Raw genomic sequence first — 20,451 nt, forward strand, 5'->3', positions numbered from 1 at the left:
TGAAGGCTTGTGGTGACGGTCCTATCGGCCATTTCGACCCAAAGTTTCGTCTGCTCGTTCGTTCAATTTCCATTTTGACAAAATAATTAGAATTATAATATTCAAATAAATGGGTTTGAGGCAAAATTTTTGTGAGTTTCCGTGTACATCTCGCTTTCTCTCTCTCTCTCTCTCGGCCCTACTCTCTAATTTTTTCTATATCTCTTTCTCGAGACGGAGCCACAGAGAGACAGAGAATGAATTTAAAGGACAAACTCTTCGCTGGTCATCGTCGTCGTTGTCGTGGTTGTTGTGCTGTTGCGATGCGAATGATATGCTAACCGAAGAATGAGACAACAGAGAGTATGGCATGATGGTGAGGGGTCTTTCGTTCGTTCGTTGTATGAGTTGCGGGTATTTGTCTTCCTTTAAATGTGATATTAAATTGATGCACAGTTCGTAGAATTTCGAACGGACATCAGGAATACGACAGCAACAAAGCATTTCTATATCACTAAATTTGAAAATGCTCTGGTCCGTTCGTTCATCTGCTCGCTCACAAAATCACCTAATCAGATCTATATACAAAAGCTCTACATGCCATCTACCCAGAGAGACTGGTAAGACACTGCGCGCTTTCCATTTGACAATGCACTTGATTTAATGTAAAGTGGTACATAGACGTGCCAGAATATGCTTTCGCTTCAATTTAAGATGGACCGCGCTCAAACTTAGAAATTCTAAGTCCATCCTATCAACTATTTCGTTGCTTCCTTTTCGCCTCTTTGCTCTTTGCCACATTTCGGTGGAGCAATATGAGGCACACATGCCACAAACAATTATGCATTTGCAAATGGCTATGAACCGGTGTGTCATCTACATGAGATGCTGACCACATTACATGTCATGACGTTCGGTTCAATTTTAATATCGCACAAATTCAGCAGGCAGCAAAGACGAAATAGAAAAAAAACAATGGATTGAAAAGCAAATACATTTTCGGTATCGCATCTAAGCTACAAAGATACACACCAAGAGCCGGTACATTTCCTCTGTTTTTGCTCAAGATATATATCACCTTCCCTCGATCTCTCTCGCTCTCTCTCTCTCACACACACTCTCTCTGTCTATGTTTCTGAATGTTCTGGTCAAACTCATTACTCTAATTGAAACAATTGCGCCACCTGCCGAACTCAATTCAATCATGGCCATTGCACAAACTAAATTTCAAAACAATGCAGCACAACATGTTTCGGTACTGAAAATAATGCCCCGTTTGCCACTGCCACATTTTCTGGTGCACGTTGTAAATGCACATTCTGACCAAACACACACAATGCCCATCTAATTGAACGTCGATAAAGTTACAAAAGTTCAACTGGAATGCTTGTGAGCGAGAAAAATTAGACGAGAGAGAAAGAGAAAGAGGGGGTTGGAGAAAAAGATTGGGCAAATAATCCATTAATTTTCGAAAACATGTATTGAGGTTTTTGAGAGATTAGCTCCATCCGATTAATAAGTTTATTTAGAAATTTCGAGTGGTGCTTTCAACCGAAACATACCAACTCAAGTCAGTTTTTGAAAATTGTATGCGTTCTGCTACTTCTGAGATAAATGCCGCTTCTTCTACTGTAACATTCAAACCGATTGGGAGGCAGGAGTGGGGAGAGAAGGCTGCGCACCAACTCTGCTGAAAAGCCGTCTTTAACAAAGGAAGCTATTTTAAGATTAGCACAATGCACTGCTAGCTTACTTATATGTACGCAAATTTATTTATTAGCCCGAGTAAGAAAGGTTTTAGAACAACTATTTATCCACTCGAGCGTACGATCATATCGAAAGCGAGGCTTTTGCACCGTTACTTACACACAACATATTCATGCTTGAGTACATCCATCGACTTATGTACGGTTGAGTCGATGTGTGCAAGTGTGTGTGTGTGTGTGTGTGTGTGTTTTCAGCACACGGTGTGTTGCACAAAAGTACATATACAAAATTCATCGAAAATGCAACGTGCATCAGACAACCAACTGTTCGTTTCGTTCGAAAACACAGTGCATTGTACCAAACTAAGGATGACCATTGTCCATTTAAATAATGCTCCGCATTTTCAAGTGAGAATATTTGTACGCATTCAGGATTGTGATGTGAATACATTCTCTCTCTTCCGACTTCGCTCTCACTTCATCTTCCTATCTCTCTGCCTGTTAGTACATGGAATAAAAATGACGATCGAGCTGGGGAATATTTTGCATGGTGAAATTATGCTTTTTGGCGAATGAATCTCATCTATTGAACACGTTCGGTATAGTTCTCAGATGCACAGAGAAATGAGAAAAAAAACAAACAAATTCATAAATTCTTGAATGCTTGGCCCTAGTTTTCCGTCTGTTTGATTACGCACAATTTGATTAATGTCGTGTTCGTAGATTTGTTTGTCATTTTCTTGCGTTGTGTACTGTTTTGTGTTGTGTTGCGTGGTGCGCGTGTATTTACGTGTATATGTTGGAAACACCTGAATCGAATAACAAAACGAAGGTATTTTATGAAAAGCATCGGCTTCGGTTTGGACTTCGGTTGAAGATAGTTTGTGAACCACCACATTACCACGCACATGCTTGAATGGTCCCATGGCTAACATTTCAGAGTTTCATGATTGTGTTTTTGCTATGCGCGAAAATTGATGAGAAAGATGCAATCTCCATACGTACGATTCGCATGACTATGACCACCTTAAAGGCAATGTAAAATAAGAACGGAACGAAACGGAATGGAGCAAAGCAACGATAAAAACTAGAACGACAATAGTGCAACTCGCCGGCTAACGACAACAACAGCCACCACCATCATCATCATCAGCAGCAGCATCGGCACCACCAGCAAGAACATCAGTTTAGAAATCGGTTAAGCATCGAACTATTTTCTCAGAAGTTTTTAGCAAACGACACACATGTGTGTACACATAAAGCAGCAGCAGCAGCAGTATCAACGGCGGTAGATTCATATAGATTAGATAGCATATAGCCTGTATAGAGATACTACATACATAGAGAGGCTTGTGAGGATGCTTTGCGGTTGGAATTATTCAAGAATGTACACATACAGAAAACGAGCGAACGAGTGACCGAACAAGCAACGAGAAATACGATCACACATTTCAGGCGAGCGACCAACCGACCAAATGAATGAACGAAAGAGCGAGCGTGTGTACGTAGTGGGATGAGGATGGTGTTGAGGAAATTGGTGTAGATGCGAAGCGCGCAATGTGCGATATGAATAAGATACATGCACGGGATTCGGATATGTTGCTTCGTGTGTTCAGCGAAGCAAACGATGCAATGAAAGAAAAGGAGGATGGTGGTGGTAGAAGAAAACCGATGGCCAGCGGTGTACATAACGACATTTCATAAAATAGGCTAACGGACAGCGAACAAACCGACCGAGGACCAAGCTGAGTGAGACGGGCAGAAAGAGAGTGAGTGAGCAGCAGCGAGACTGTATACAATTGTCTTTCTATATGAATAGAAAATATGCTTTACAGCGCGAATATATGCAATGGTCCATTTTCTCAAAAGCAACGACAAGAGCTGATGTTGTTGCTGCTGCTGCTGGTGGTGGTGGTGGTCAAAGCTTTGGCTATGGGCGCTTGTGATGTTATAATGTGTAGCATTCACCGTTCGCCATCGCTTCAACTGTTCTCTCTCCCTGCCTCCCTCTCTTTCTCTACCCGAGAATATGAAGAATTCCAAATTGATGGAATGATGTTTTGGGTGTTATTTCCTGTAAATGTGCTTATCTTGGCTTTCGCACATGTACCGTTTCGACTCGAGTCACAAAACTCGAAGCTCTTGGAAGCAGAATCATCATCATCAGCAGCAGCAGCAGCAGCAGCAGCAACAACAACAACAACAACAACAACGGCGATGATGATATGGCAATATGAAGGTATTGTATAAGCAAAATCGAAAATATAAGTACAAGACATGCAGAGAGAAAACCGAGAGATGGACACACAGTGAATCGCGGAGCAAGAGGTAGAGAGGCGGCAGCGAATGCTACTGCTGCTACTGCACCACATACAAATGTACACGTTTGGCTTGTATCTTTTTCTTATTTAAACGCTTAAATACACGTTTCAGTGCCAGAGCAGCTCCCGGTATCCTCGGCCATTATTGTATGTACTCGTTGGTGCGAGCTTCAAAACGAACGAACCATCGTCCGAGAAATATGTGTATGGGTTTCTGACCAATGCTGCGAGTTTGCATGATATTTTCTCATCTCTTATTCACTAAAATTGAAGATGATGATGATGTTGATTTTTGTCCAGCAGTTTGAGTGGAAAACATCATGGAGAGAGATGGAGAGAGCAAATTCAAGCCATCGGGGCGAATTGCTTGATATTTCGATAATAATAGTAATAATAAAATGTATTCGGTAAAACGGATATTGCACGGAGATGGACCTTCGTCGTTGACGTTCGCTCTTGTCGTTTTCAAATATGCAATATTATTGTTCTTCATTCGGCTCATGATATCGTTTCGACAATCTTCTTGCTCACTATGCCGCTGTTTTGTCCGTACATATTATAATGGTAGCGGCATCGGCATCGGTATCATCAACAGTAGTACTAGTAACAGCACCAGCACCACACAATAGTTAGGACTCATTGTTATTATGTTCAATCGATAGAAAAGTAGTGAGAGACGAGAGAAAGAGAGAAAGAGAGAAAATGCCGAATCGCTTCTTGCGAATATCGTGGCTGTAATGATGATGGTCTCTATGCATACGACACATAAAATGTTTTCATTTCACCACTTTTACATGTCGTTCGCTTTGCAATTACACATCTCCTCGATGCTATATCTGTTCGCATTTATTGCTTCGCATTATTATTACATCGGCATAAAATTGACGGTAACGGAATTTCCATCCGAAATGTTTATTCGGCACACATGTCAATCGCATAATCGACAACATGCCATCTTATTTAGGTGCACGTTGCCGCCAAAAAGACTCATTCTCCCTTTCATTCTCTCATTCTCTTTCTCCTTCTCTCTGTGTCGATTCCGCGGAACAATTCATCCAATTATTGTAAATAATGTTTTAGTTTTTCAAAACGAAAATGCCGAACACGAAATGAACTATGGATATTTCATACCATTGCACAACAGCCTCGGTATATGGTTGGCAGTATATCGTTTTTCTAAGCAAAAGTGTCAACCGTTGTTTCGATGATGATTTTCATTCGTCTTCGATTACGTCATTTATTATTTAGCAAACTGGGAAGCGGGAAAAACCGAAAAGCAAGCAATTCCATCATTTTTTAACAACCGAAAATTCAAATTGAAAGAAAAAACAAACGCGACTCGTTTAAATAAAAACCGAATCCGGGTTTTCTGGAATTGAAACCATTCGATCGTTGAAGAAGCTTTGTGTTTTGTTCTGTTCTGTGTACATTGGATTTAAATTGAACCTCAAACACCGCATCAACGCGATGTAAGCAATGAAAAGAAAAACTCCTTTTTGCATTGTGCTTAGAGATATCGATGGCACCATGAATGCGATTAACATAGTATTAGTGTTTGTTTTGTTAGGTAAATAGTGAATGCGTGACATGTGCGCTACAGTACGCGGGATCGCAGAAGGGTGCTGGAAAGCGGAAAGTTGTGCGATGTGGCCTGTGGCTATCTCTCTTTTTCACCAAAGATTTGTATAAATTTTTCGAAAAGGTTTTCAGTGTGTTTCGGTTCCTGCTAGCACCGCAACAACAACAACAATAATAATAACGGCCAGCATACGTGTTTTTCTGCACACACACTCACACATACATATACCGTCGTCATCATGACCAAACAGCATCATGATTTGATATCGAATTGGAGCGGATAAAAACTTCATCTACTTTAACTCGTTCTTTGAGCCACCATTATTTTATTCCAATGCCGCCACCTCCTCCTCTTTCTCGTCACATATGGTGCGACTGCCTTTTCGCTCTCGCTCTATCTCTGCCTCTCTCGCTGGACTGACGTAAATAAATGTTTACCATTTACTCTGTGTTTTCTTCCATCGTGTCGAGTATTGTTTAGTTTTGTGTGAGCGCGCTATTGTTGGCGAGCATCGGCGGGACCGAGCTCAAAGTGACCGTTTTCAAAAGTTGTTGGTATAATATTTTATGTAAAATACTACAATAGCCCACCGGCCGAACATCAAGTGTACGAAAACACGAAAATCTATTCCGATAGATATGGCGACCGGGGTAACGATGGAGAAAGTGAGCAACCGAGCGAGATATAGAGGGAGAGGAAAGGAGGAAGGGTGAGTGAGTGAGTACGTGTTGCAAAGCGCCCATATGCACGAGATACACTTATGGTGCTTACAGCTAAATCGCAAAGTCCAGCACAAACTCGCAAACCACCACCACCACCACCACCACCACCTTCTTCCTCTTCAACCCCACATCACCTCAAACTACCACTCACTCGCTCGTTCAACCGTTCGCTCGCTTGTTGTTGGACCGCTATTTCGCCTCTCGCTTCCATCTCAACTCCCGAAAAAACATACAGCAAGTACTTTTCCAAGTTGCTGGACCGTCAACGAAAACGATGACTGTCGTTCGCATCACATCACTCTTTCTTTTTGCATTTTCTTGATTGCTTCGCATTTGTGTATTTGTGCGCGCGCGAAAAGAACCCATCTCGTGTTATATTCTCTTGCGTATGCACGAACCAACAAGGGCACGAAAGAAAAAAAAAACAACGAAGCAAAAGCAGAAGCGAAAAAAAAAAATCCGTCGCATCACACACAACGCCGTATATACAAACACACATGGCAAACATTTCCTTTTCTATTTTATTTTATTTTATTATATATATTTTTTCGTTCATTTCGTTTCGTTTCGTTTCGTTTTGGCTCTGCCACTATTTTTCGCTTGGTAGCTATAACCATATCGTTGCCACATTAACCCCCGCTCACCGAAAGCGACGAGAGAGTGAAAAAAGCAGACACACACACACACACACACACACACACAAACGATGGAAAACATTTTTATAAAATTCAAAACCGACTTTCCCGAATCGACGGTGGACAAAATTCGAGTGCCCGAAACACTCATACTCACGTGGCTTGCATATTTCCTTCGTGGAATGGCTACTTTTTTCTCGGACACAAAAATAAAATATCACAGCGAACGAACGAGCGCTGAACAAAGCAATCGACTCGAAAAACCAACGAAGACGAAAAATACAAAATTGTAACAAAGGAGGAAAAAAAGAAACAAATAACGGCATTATTGAACACATCTCAACGGTGCAGAACAGTAATCACACATATGTGTGATGCTTCTTTCGCCTGCGATGCTGATGCTGCTTCTGTTCATTTGCCTCACAAACCATTTTCAAACGTTAAACGAATCTGTTGGATGGCACAAAAATCAAGGAACATTTCGTATTCGCTGGCATCGAGACGTGTATATTTTGTCACACAGGGATTGAGGGAGAGCGAGAGAGAGGGAAAAAGGAGAGTATGAGTGTGACAGGAAGATATCGTGAAACTGATGCCGGGCACAAGCATCTGTATACATATATGTTTAACATAAACGCGCATTTTCTCGACTCTCATATGCAATAACAATTCACAATTCAGCGAAAAAACGGAAAAATGACCGACACACAAAACAAATAAGAAAAGAAGCGCACACGATTTCGAGCAACAACAACAAAAAAACATCGACGACGACGATGAAAAAAATGACCAGAGAGAGAGAAAGAGAGAGAGAGAGAGAGAGAAAAACACGAGAGTCAAGACGAAAATGGCGATGTTGTCAATGACAACGGGCATCGGCGAGAAAAAGCCATCCAAACAGCTACACTATTATTCGAAGACGCTTCCATCGAGTGAGTTTGACAAAAAGAAAATTCACAGTGAGCGAATGAGCAAGCGGGAAAAAAAGTCGAGCGAAAAGAAGAGATGTAAAAAAAGCAGCAGCAACAACGTACAACGACAGTTGAAAGCTCAATATACATGCGAATTCGACCATTCTCACGCCACCGATCTATCGCCACACATGCAATATGGTAGATAAAACCCATCGCAATTTTGCTTTTGCTCAACCTTTTTCCATTTATTTGACTTGTTTCTTCTTCTTCTTCTTGCATCGTTGCCATCATACCAACACCATCCACACAGATCGGCGAAAATTGCGACGACGACGACGACGAGAAAAAGAAAACGAGAGAAAAAACGCTGAAAAAAATAACATCCTCCGAAGATGGCGATGTGTCCACTTTGCCTCCGCAACAACACAATTGTAGTCCAACGAACAAATAAACAAAAACGAACTAAAAAAACATTGCCCGAACGGCATACACAGACTCTTACACTCACACGCTCACATTCAAATCAGGCAAACGGGAGAGAGAGAAACCCGAATGTGGCGAGAGAAAAAAAAATGGCAGGCAAGTCGATCGAAAACGGAAAAGGTATTTATTTCATTTCGTCTATTTGGCAATAGTTTGCGTCGTCTTACTACAGCTACTGCTGTTATGTGTGTGTGAGAGTTTTTTTTCTTCCGTTGTCAAACATTCAGTGAGAAAAAAATTAAAATTTTGTTCGTGTTTCGCTTCAATAAACGCATGACTTGCAAATTTTCGGCATCACAGAAATCGCCTCCAGATACCACCACAGCAAATACTTTTTTCCGGTTATATATTCTTCGGGCAATTTTCGCTTACGACAGCAACTTCTCAAAATGCTTCGTTCTATTTTCTTCTATTCAATCTGCCGCAAAGAATTATATTTGATTGCATTTTTTCGGCGGTTCTCGTATCTTCTGGAAAACCGTTAAAGACATTTGATCCGAAGGAAAAGCAGCCAGTTTATCTTAAAATGACAAAATTATACAGAAAATAATAATAATGAATGAATCATTCAAAGAGGTTGGGCATCGGTTATTTTGAACATAAAATTAGGCGATTGCAATGTAGTACGCACACAGCGTGCAATCGAATGCATCTTAATACTAAATTGAAAGACGAATGCTTGTCACATTTGACGAAATCGTTTCGATGCATTGCATTAAAATGTCATGAAATATGTCCCACGACCTTTTGCACCGATCCTTGTTACGGATTAAAAGATCATCAACTATTTATATGCAATGGCCAGTTGGACTCAGTTTAACCGATGAAATTTCGAATGCCCAATGCATTCGGTCATTCCATTGTTGGTTTTTCCAACACATTTCATCGAATCGAGAATATTGTGTCGAGGCCGAAGAAGGCCAATCTGACATCGCAATAAAAGCCTTTCCGCTCCTTGATCAAAAAACAAGATTTAGTTTTTCATTTGTTTTTCGGCAGTAGGTAACAAAAGGATGCGATTCAAAATAAAATGTAAACACCGATGGTCCGAACGGGACACTCGATGCAAACTAGCCGACCAATCACCCGATAGACGGTCAACACTGACAATAGCATACAATTAAGGACGGAGAGAGAGAGAGAGTATTCATCGACAGCAAACGCAAACAGGATCGTCGTTTGAATGGAAAAATATATCATCGGGCGCAAAATAAAAGCGGAACCATGAGCCATTTCGTAACTGGAACCAATAATCATTTTATTTACATAATGGTATGAGCTAAGCCTTGAATAAATGATTCATGAATTTATCATATTGAATAATTTGGCATGTTCAATACCCATCATATTGTTGTTGCTGTTGTTGTTGCTGCTGCTGATGCAAAGTTGTATCGAGTTGTGCGCTCGTTATGCGTACGCATTTGTGTAATAGTTGCAATGGTTTTTGGGCTCACGGTCAAAGGGCCCGTATAAAAAAATATGGCGGTATTCAAATCAGCCAAACCGAAAACGAAGATGATGAAGACGAAGCAGAAAAGAGAGAACCAAACCGATGCATTTATTATTTATTGTCCCCAATAAAGTACTTAAATTTATTTTTCAAACTCGGCTAACAGTCTAATTTACGCACAGCGTGCAAACTGTGCGCGATTCGGTTGAGTTTCAAGGCATCGAATGCATTTCCAGCAAAACTGCACACAACTTATTCACAAATTCCAGTTTGTTCGGTGTGTGGAAGTTTTTGTTTCGGGTTCGTCTTTGGTGTCATTGGTGTCATTCGCATAAAGTCCTTTCTTCTATTCATAAGCCCGCTTAAGATGAGCAGGCATTCAAATGAAATTGCATTTAGAGAGACGAAATTCGGTTAAATCTTTTGCTGCATCCCAAAAAAAGAAGAAAACCGTTTTCTTGATAATGTCAAATGGTCACTGCTGGTTGATTTAAATAAATTTACTTTTCTAACGGTCGATCGATATAAAGATGACCATTTCAACACACGTAGAGAGAGAGAGAGAGAGAGAGAGAGAGAGAGAGAGAGAGAGAGAAGCAGAGCAGAAAGATGTTGGTCTTTCTAAAAACAGTCGGCATCAAAAATCCCAAAGTACAAAAGTGGTTTTAGAAAAAAAAGGAGCGAATAACCCAATAATATACTATTCATTCTCAGCCAGACGGCTTTGAAAATGCAAATCAAAATGATTTTCCTCTCTCGTTTGACAGTGTGTACGAAATTCGTCGTGAATCAATCAGCTGCGATTAGGAATCCAAATACAAAATTGGTTACATATGTTTTTCTTCTCGCCTCTTCTATTTTTGTTTTCTCTTTATTTTGCGTTTGCATTGTGTGCATGAAATGAGCAGATAAAAAGGACTAAGCACGCCGAATTTGCACCATGCAAACACCATAAATCATTTCCGAATAACAAACGCACATTCCCCGAACGACGTGATTCCGTTCCATGTTGTCGGTTGTGTGTGTGTGTGTATTGTCCTTCGGATTCGAAATGAAATAGAAACGCACAAGTCGCCTACATCATCAGGCGAAAAAAAGGAAGACAAAAACGGCAACGCACAAACAGAGAGCATACACACATCAATGAAATGAGGCTGAGGCTGCCTAGAATTCGTAAATATTCGGCGAACAAAGTGACGCTCATTTTTCTTTTGTGAAAATTCCCGTGAATTTGAATGATGATGCATGGTAAAATGCGTCCGTACTTTCGTTTGGCCGTTAGTTAAAACTAATGTGGCCAGATTTTTTTCGCTAGGAATTGTGAATCTAAAATATAGGAGAATATAGGATGGTGTTATTTTTTATAGGAGGAATATAGGATTGCAGAAAATACTGCCAAAACAAAATCCAACCAAAACTTCTGTGTGTTAATAACAAAAAATGTCAATTGGTTTTATTGATATTTTAAGAAATGAGTGCTATGAATCACGCATTTAATTGCTGTATTTCATATTATACCGTATCGAAAAATTGTCCGTTATTTGTAAACATGCTGTGTTAGCGTTTTGCAAGTGTTCTGCGACACTTTTTGGCTACGATTTCGTTCACAGTCAACATACACAGAATGTTCCCGATGCTCTTCGATTTTATCATTGTTATAGCGAAATTCTGCGAAAAAAAAAAAAACACAAACATTTTTGGTGACTGTGTTCTGTTTGTTACACTGTTTTCGTAATAATAACCCAAAAGTAGACTGTAGTTCATTAGAAAAGAGCGAAACTAAACAAAGCTGTTCCAAGTTTTGATTTTTTGTATATTTTTTTATAATTATAATCCAATTTTTTTTTCTTATGCAAAAATATAGGACGATATAGGAGAATATGAAAAAATATAGAAGAATATGAATAATTTGAATGAAAATATAGGATATAGGAATGAGCACAAAAATATAGGAATCTCCTACCGAATATAGGAGATCTGGCCACATTAGTTAAAACGAAGATTTTTCGTTGATCTGATACAGACACCATCCATCTCAAACTCGCCGCTCGTTAAATATGTATTAGAATTATGTGTTGAGGTTTTATTCGTCTTTTCCGTTTCGAATTTCGGGGAAGAAATGCTTGCATTTCAAAATTAAATTTTCCCTTATATGATGCTCGACCGAAATGCAGACAGCAAAACACGACTACTACAGAAAATAATCGATGACTTTGGAGGCTTCAATGAGGGCAGCTAAAATGTTGCAGAATTTTTTTTTATCAAAAATCGACACCAAACATACCGATCGATAACAATGAACTTCAGTTGCGGATTGTAATTGCAGCCAATGTCAACCGTGCAACAAAGTTGTTCGCAACACACAAACACACACAATTTGTGTCATACATCAAGTTTGTTTGGGTGCTACTGCTGCTGCAGCAATAAAAAAAAGTGTCATATTTCCACTTTATAAATGACAAAACGGTCAGCAATATGTGGTCAAAGTTTCATAATTTCTGTTTTTAATTCCAACTCTCGCTCACTGACCAAATGCACTATACAACTCACTTGCTTCATTCAATACACTTTTGCCGTCGTGTTTTATCTCCTTCTTTCTGTTCTTGTGTACCGAGCAAACACAAACACAGTTACACAGTCACATAAATGATACGTTGCAAGAGTTCTCGAGAGTGCAGTTTTTTTTTTGAGTGTGTGTTTGTTTGCCATATTGCTTCAATTGTTCAGTTGCGAGTTTCCAATTGTTGCTTGTAAAACGATTTCCGATCATGTCATAAACTCAATGCGTTCCGACAACTCACATGATGCATTTTCTGTGAATTTAGGTAAAAACGTCAAGAGCATAGAGAGTACGAATGAACGAATGGAACACAACCAAAAAAATAGATAAAGGAGGATTAAGCCAAAAGAAAACAAGTAGAAGCAATTGTGAAAATAAATAGAAAAAAAAACACAGACACAGAAATGTTTGTAACACATGATTTGCCGTTGGTGCTTTTTTCGCATTTGTACGATGACGAATCAGTTCGAGAAAAGAAATGTGTTGGTTGAAATTGTTGAATGGCGTGGCGATTGAGTTCTGTATAAAAAATTTCGGTTTGCACATGCAATTTCTGCTATTCAATAGCTCATTGTTATGGCTTCTTTTTTGGCGAAGCAATCGATCAATGATCTGGTGGCGTGTTTGTCCTTAAAGGGAAATCGAATCAATGAGCAAAGATTGTTATCAGAATCAAACAATTATTAAGCGTCAAAGAAGTTCTAACGACTTGTTCTGTCCTAACTCATAGATGGTTGAGAGAGAAACATTACAATATTAGTTTCATTCCTCCTTATTGTAAGTTGAACAGAAACTGAATCCAATTTTACTTTTTGTGCGCGTTGGGTTTTACATTTATTTACATTATTTATATTTCTTCATTTCCCCCATCAATACACGTTGGCTTGAAGGTGAAGATGATCCCATTTCAGTTGAAAACTTCATTATTCCGGAATCACTGAAATTTTCCACCAAAACAAAAAAAATTTATGATCTTCGTTGAAGAATATATGCATGAAATGAAGGTTAAAATTTTATGATCACCCCGTGTGAACGAACGAATGAAAGAAAGCGGTATGAATAGCTTAAAATGGCCGTGGCACATTGTTCCGATTCACTCAATGCAATTTAAAATAGATACGTTTGCGCAGGTAGACGAAAAATGCGAGAGATACTTTTTCGCTGTAGCGTATTTACTTTTACCTAAAATGTTGGTAATTTTCATGCTATTCTGTTGCTTACATTCGGAATGCGGGGAACAAAGTCCACGACGATGACAATCGCTGGTGCCATATTGGTGCATTAAATAACACAAAATTGCACATAGAATATCATCAAAAAGAGGAAGAAGAAAAAGACAGATATTTTGAGAACAAAACGCGTTGCATTCGAATGAGAATGATGATCGAAGCGGTTGATTTGATGCAGCTGCCACACGGCGACATTCTTTGTTGTTGTTGCGTTCAAGCGAAATTTATTGGCGAGGACCAGGGAAAAAATCATAATAAGTGAAATTAGGGAAAAGGGGGTGAAAAAAGACGCCGTAAAAACGCATTATTTTGATTAGATCATTCTGCCACGCATCGAGCGACAGCAGCAACAGCAGCCAGCAGCCAGTACTGATTTATTGTTACTGTGCGTTCGGTTTGGTTTCGCATCGCGAATGACATTATTCGTATTGTGTCTCCGGTGAGTGTGTGTTTCCTAACGTGCTCAGCATCATAGACGCGCCGATGTGATGAATGAACGGAGAGGAAAAAAATGGGACTGAAATTCGCACGACGTAGATAAACTCTCTGGATTTAGTGTGGAACTTTTTTGCACGTGTAAAATATTACAGCTCAACTTAATTACTTGAAACCCCATATTCGGTGGCATTGTGTTTGGCTAACACAGCGCCAGACAACCACGTTGAATGTCATGAGCGAGAAAAAAGCCACTTCATTTGTTGTACTATTACGCGTTGTCCGTTGCATTGTTTTTTTTTCTCTCTTATTCTCTCGCCGTTTTTTGTTTCAATTTTCGTTAATTGTTACTTTAGAATCATAATAATTGAATAACAGTAGCGAGTTTGTAGTCAAGTCAAGGAAGAGAAACCACGAAATTGCCACCGCAGCACACAATCCGCATCAACTAACTTTCGAAATGCACTTAGTTTTCGTTTACATTTTGCGGTTGTGATCTTCGTGTCTTTTGTGAATATGAAAATGCGGTAAGACGTTTTTCGTCCATGTCAATTCACATTCGCATACACATGACTGGCCCATCAAATAGCTAGTTTGCACATAAGCTCGGGCGAAATGAGAAGCAAAAGGAGACAGACGTACACCTGAGACAATGTGGAGAAAAGGCGAGCAAGAGAGCAGGGAAGCAAGACAGCGACAGAAAGCCATCCAACGCCACATGGTATGATTTGTGCGTACATGAACACGTTGTACTTATGCAATTCATAAGAAAGAGAACAGAAATTACGCTGCTTATTGTTTAATTCATTGTCGTCCATTTTTTTTTTCGTTAACTTTTCAGATCTCCTTTTAAATTATATTCATCATCATTACGAGTTTGGATTGTTGTTATTATTTCGTTAAAAAAATGCGCGTGACCCTTTATTATTAAAAATATGTGTGTTTTTTTCTTCTTCTTCTGACGTTTGTGCGGCTCATTCTCTTTCACTGCATTCGCTGTGACTGCTGCTGTCGATTTTGCCATCGTTTCATATGAAAAACCAAATTGCTGGTGAAACAAAAACAAAACGTGAACGAAACGAAAAAAAAATTGTGATGTAAAAAAAAGGCTTCATCCGCTGTTTATCCAATATTAAACACGCGAAAGTCTAGATTGTTGTGTGGATTGACGAGTAATAACATTGTTGGTGTTGTTGTTGCTGTATGAAGGATGAAGAAAAAAATTCCCTGCGGCTTTTTCTTCACTCGCTCCATCCCGTTTGGCATTTGGCTTGCACACACAAACATAACGCTTACACACTCGCACTCAAAACTCGATTACTTCGCGACCAAAGAGAATTACAATTTGCATATCTGCCAGAAACAACGCACTGCAAAGAAGCAGAAAAAAATCATCGCTAAAAAATAATGAACGCAAATAATTATATAATTTATTTAAAAAAAAAAAAGAATCCGGTATTGGGAATAATGAGTGAAATGAGTGCTGTTGGTACTTGTTCATTGGATTGAAAGAAAAAAGCAGCAGCAACAGCAGAATCCCGTGCAAATGGATTTGTGAATGTGCGTTTTGCTTTTCAAATTCAATGAATGGGCGCTGAATGAATAGCGAGAGCTGATTTTTCACAATACAAACGCACATATCGCGAGAGGAGACTCACGTGGATGCTGCTTAACACTCTCTGTTGGTCTGAATATATCGCGACCAAGCTATATATACATATCACACACACACGAAATGCAAGGCTGTGAACAACAGCGGAGAGAAGAAAAAAAAAATCGCACCACAATTCGAAAACCTTCGGCAGACAGCCCAAGAAAACAATTTGACAAGTACCTTTATTATTATTATAAGAGCAACGCTCTAGTTATTTTAACTGCTTGGTTATTTTTTGCTTTTGCTTTTGTTGTTCTTGTCGTCGAATGTGTATTTAAAAAAAGTATATATAATATGAAGTGAAGAGAAGAAAAAAATCAGCTCTCAGCGCGTTGGTTTTTCATTTGGTCGCAACCAACCACTATTGTTCGCGATCCGCGTTTTGTACACATGTGCGCGCCGGAGATTTTTTTTTCTTCTTCCAACTCTGAATTAGTTAACTTTTCTGCATGTCTCCTGCGTTGTTTTCCTCTCCTCTGAATATGCCGAGCTCGCAGGTTTGATAGTTGCCGAACGTATGCGTTCATACACCCGATTTACATATATCGTTTTGATGAACACGCGAAAAACCGACACACAAACGCACAACAACCAAACGAAAAACCAAAACCGGTACGAGACGCGTGCACGCGATGTATGTGTATTCAATGCAATAACAAATAATCTCCCTTCAAAAAATATCATAATAGCCATGTACCAAAGCTCGCTTTTTACCCGTGTTCCACTTAATCATATCGAGTCGCGCGTGTTTTTTTTCCTCTTCTCTCCACCATTCTCGCTCGCTTTGCAAACCTCGTCTTTTGTTCTCGATTTTTCTTTTGTGTTCGATCACTAGTTGGTTTGCTCGTTCAAATTCAAATGAAAAAAAAATTAATTGTTCAAAGGCACAAGGAACTTCATTTGAAAACTCTGCAAATGAGTTTTTATTTGACTTTGCCTCTTTTCTCTCTCTCTTTAACTCGGTCGCTCGGTCGGTTCGGCCAGAGATCATTACACCACGTAATCACAAGTCACTTTGACTTCGACAGCAGGAAACCACGAAAACAGTGAAGACGGTGTGTGCGTATTTTCAACATTTCCATGCGCTGATTTGGTGAAAAGAATTTTAATTCTTTTTATTCCGAAGGCAGTTTGAGCGTGCTCAAAATGATTTGACTGAACCAATGAACCGCAAAACCATTTTTTTTCAAACGGAAGTTTAAATAGCGCCTAATTGAATGATGACAGATTATTAGTATCATTGAATATAACCTATTGTTGAGGTGTGTTTTGTGCTTCCAAAAAATTGTATTTGATTGTGACTGTGACGGAGTTCGAACGGCGAATCGAAATCGATAAAAGATGAGAATAAAGCACACATGCACAGGGATATATATAAAAGGATGTTCTATTTGTTTGATATTTCTTTTAATTTTCGCATTATTCAGCTAACATCGGCAACGAATAATTTCTACTTGGCTTGATATTTCGCATACACACACACACTTACGGAACATGTGAAACGTGTGTAAAATCTTTTCTATACACTTGGCCGATTTGATATAATTTTTTTTTTCCATTTTAAGTCGAGTGCACAGGCCGATCTCGATGTGGGTAAATATCACTGTTATAAACAACCCGCTTCACTCTTCAGCGACCAGTCAGTTGTCGTTCATCGAGTACAAAAGCGCCATCCATTTGATTCTGCAATGGATATAGCCATTGGACGCTGAAATAGCAAATGCAAAGTGAAGACGAGAATGAGCATAGAATTTAGTTGGTGCTATGTAATTTTGCTCAGAGAAAACGAGGAAAAAGAGGGAAAAAAACAGATAGAGAGAACCATTAGATGTAGAAAATATCCTCGACGGACGACAGAAAATCATCATACCATTACTCGTCGTCATTGCCATCGTCGTATGAGGTAATCGTATCTTTCCGTTTTCTGTGTTCGTTGCTAAGCCATTCAAATTCAATGTAAACCAATATCGCTGCACGTTGTTACACCTACAAAACCGTTTTCATCTCGAGCCCGTGAGCTCGAGCACTGTGTGTCCACCACCACCAATGCCGTTCGCATCTCACTCTGTCCATTGTCCATTGATAGTTTTTGCACCTTTTTCGCTTCAAATCACCTATCGCTCCATCTTCTTATAGAATGTGTAACGGTGGTGCTCATGTGTGCTTATCAGCAGGTCGCTTCTGCTGAGGGAAGGGACGAGAGCAACATGGAGAGGTGAAGAGAACATAAAAACGAAAATAACATGCGAATGAAACGAGAGAACACTCACCAAAGAGATAAATACACGGTTGAATAAAGTGTATGCATACGTTAGCTGTATCCTCGATACATCACCGAGCCGAAGAGACAAACAAGAAAAAATAAAGGCAGCAGCACACACATCGTTTCGTACACAGAATTTTAGCCCAAGTCGTCGTCGTCGTCGTATATGAATCGCGCTGAATATTTCAAGTGACCATTTCAGAACATACATAGTATAACTACAACCCACCATTCGTCGAATTCGGTGTGTTCTGTATGTCGCGCGCTCGCTCTCTCGCTCGTTCCATCGCACATACGCAAACTCGTCGCCGTTGACGCTGTCGTCAGTGTTGTTGTCCAACAATGGAAAATACTTAAGGCTCGCTGTGCTCGATCCACCGTTTAGTATGTTTATTTGCTGGCGACAAATGTAAAATTTTCGAGGGATGACAACGAGAAAGCGCGATAAACTTGACAACATCTGTGTTGTACTGCTTCTACTGCTGATGCTGCTGTACAGTCCACACGAAATACTTACACAATGACCATCATTGGATCCAAGAGATAGATAGAGAAAGAGAGCGAGCGAGAGCGCGCACAGCGAACTTACCAATTCAAATACACACACGTTCGCGTACCCAACCTTCCGATTCAATTTATTTCTCTTTGGTTGTGGACATAAGCGACCCATCTTTCTTCACAAAATATTATTTACAGCATCCACCATCGTCCATTGTCCATTGTGTATTCGCTTATTCATTCGTTCTTTCGTTCACTCGCTCGCTCGCTCGTTTGTACGTTCGTTCGTTCGTCCGTCTATTGGTTTTGCTTGCCTCTCTCGCTTCGCTTTTATTGTCAGTGTGTGAATTTCAACCGTTTCTCCCGATTTTGAATTGCTTTCGGGTGGACATTCGACCAATACCATGCGTGAAGATGTGATATTTGCCGACGACGAAATGCAAAACGAAAATGGGCAGAAAGGAGAGCAAAAGAGAAAAAGACACGAAACTCGAAGAAAATCGATTTCACACAGACCACCGAACTCTTACATACAATTTTCATAAAATATGTAAATGTATGAATGCATGAGAGCGCACAACCGGTGAATATGGACGCGCTACATTTCACTGTTATCTCACTCCCCTCCTCCCCGGTATGCTGTCATCGTCAACGACGAAAAATCCAAATGACAACAAAATTTAATTCAATCGCTGCGTACAGTGTATTGAGTCCGAGGGTATTCGTTTGACATTTTCTTATATTTGCATTTCAATTATTCCGATGACGATGATGGCGGCGGCAACGGCGACGGTACAATGAAGTCATTGACTTCGAAATTGATGCTTCAGCAACGCAATGTTATAATGTTTTACAACACGTTACAGCATCTAATCCGGTTTTCCGCTTTAATTAGAACAATATTGAAACAACAATCGAACACATTTGGCTTCGTTTACTCGATTCAACGTGCAGATTGAGACGACTAACTGTTGATTGGTTCCATGGAAAATACGAGAAAAAAAACTTTCAACGCATATGCTTTGATTTCTAATTAAAATTACGTTTTCTTTCCTAGCAGGAGGTTCGTCGCTTTTTCAATCCACCGAACGAACGAGAATAGATTTCTTGAATGAGTTGACTTTTAAATTAAATTCATAATACGCTAAAATACCCATTTTTACTACTTCAAATGCGTAACGAGAACAATTTCATTTCACTTTCGCTTCAGCCTTCTCGTTTAGTTTCACCGGATACACTGTTGAAACGTCGTTCGGGCAACAGTTTTGAAATGGCAACGCTTTTATGTAGTCTATTAATAGCCAATCGATATGGTGCCATGGTTGTAAGTGGGTATGCAAGTCGTGAGGTGACGAACAACGATCAGAAGCGAGTTAATTGTCCCAACATTCCAATCAGATTATCAAAGCAACCGGCTAAAGTACAGAAAACTAGTTTCTACAATTACATTCCCATATTTTGTACAATTAATTTTTTTCAACTCTTTTTCTCAAGGAGCCACACACTACAGGAAAATCCATTGAAATGATTACAAATAAATACGTGTTACGCGACCCGATCGATTTGAGGAGTAAATTTTTACTTGATGTCGAAGCACACAAATTACAAAGGGCATGCGATCAAGAACATCAAGAAATGGAGCGTCAATTGGAGGAATTGAAGATTTTGGAACAACTACCGGATGATGAAGATTATGGTCATCGAAGGCATTCGTGGGTTGTAATTCTGTCGAATGTTGAATGGGCCGCAAAAAAATCAGCCGATTCGAACCACGAATTCGATGCAACTACACCAATTCGACCATTTTTCATCGAACCCTCGACAGGACTTCATTTCTCTACAAACGATCGGAACTATTCAGCAATTGACAGCGTTTGGAATGAAAATAACTACTACGTTGGTTACAATTTGAAGAAGTATTGTTCCTTTAAAAAGGTAAATGAACGGGTTTTTTTTCTTACTTCATAAAAGGTCAACATGCAATATCCGAATGAAAACGCTCTTGAAAACATAAGATGGGACT

The 20,451-nt window shown here is 39.6% G+C and overlaps 1 protein-coding gene across 1 annotated transcript in view; it reads left to right on the forward strand.

Annotated features, from left to right (window-relative positions):
• LOC129567832 (coiled-coil domain-containing protein lobo) overlaps positions 1 to 20,451 on the forward strand; it is a 100,379-nt gene that overhangs the window by 77,616 nt on the left and 2,312 nt on the right. Inside the window, exons 4-5 of the mRNA XM_055445188.1 lie at positions 19,639 to 19,848; positions 19,923 to 20,363. Of these exons, the coding sequence (XP_055301163.1) occupies positions 19,639 to 19,848; positions 19,923 to 20,363 (651 nt within the window). The remainder of the gene's footprint in view (positions 1 to 19,638; positions 19,849 to 19,922; positions 20,364 to 20,451) is intronic.

Source organism: Sitodiplosis mosellana, unplaced genomic scaffold, assembly GCF_009176505.1.
Source record: "Sitodiplosis mosellana isolate CC-2019 unplaced genomic scaffold, AAFC_SMos_1.0 Smas_scaffold_12, whole genome shotgun sequence".
Lineage (NCBI taxonomy): Eukaryota > Metazoa > Arthropoda > Insecta > Diptera > Cecidomyiidae > Sitodiplosis > Sitodiplosis mosellana.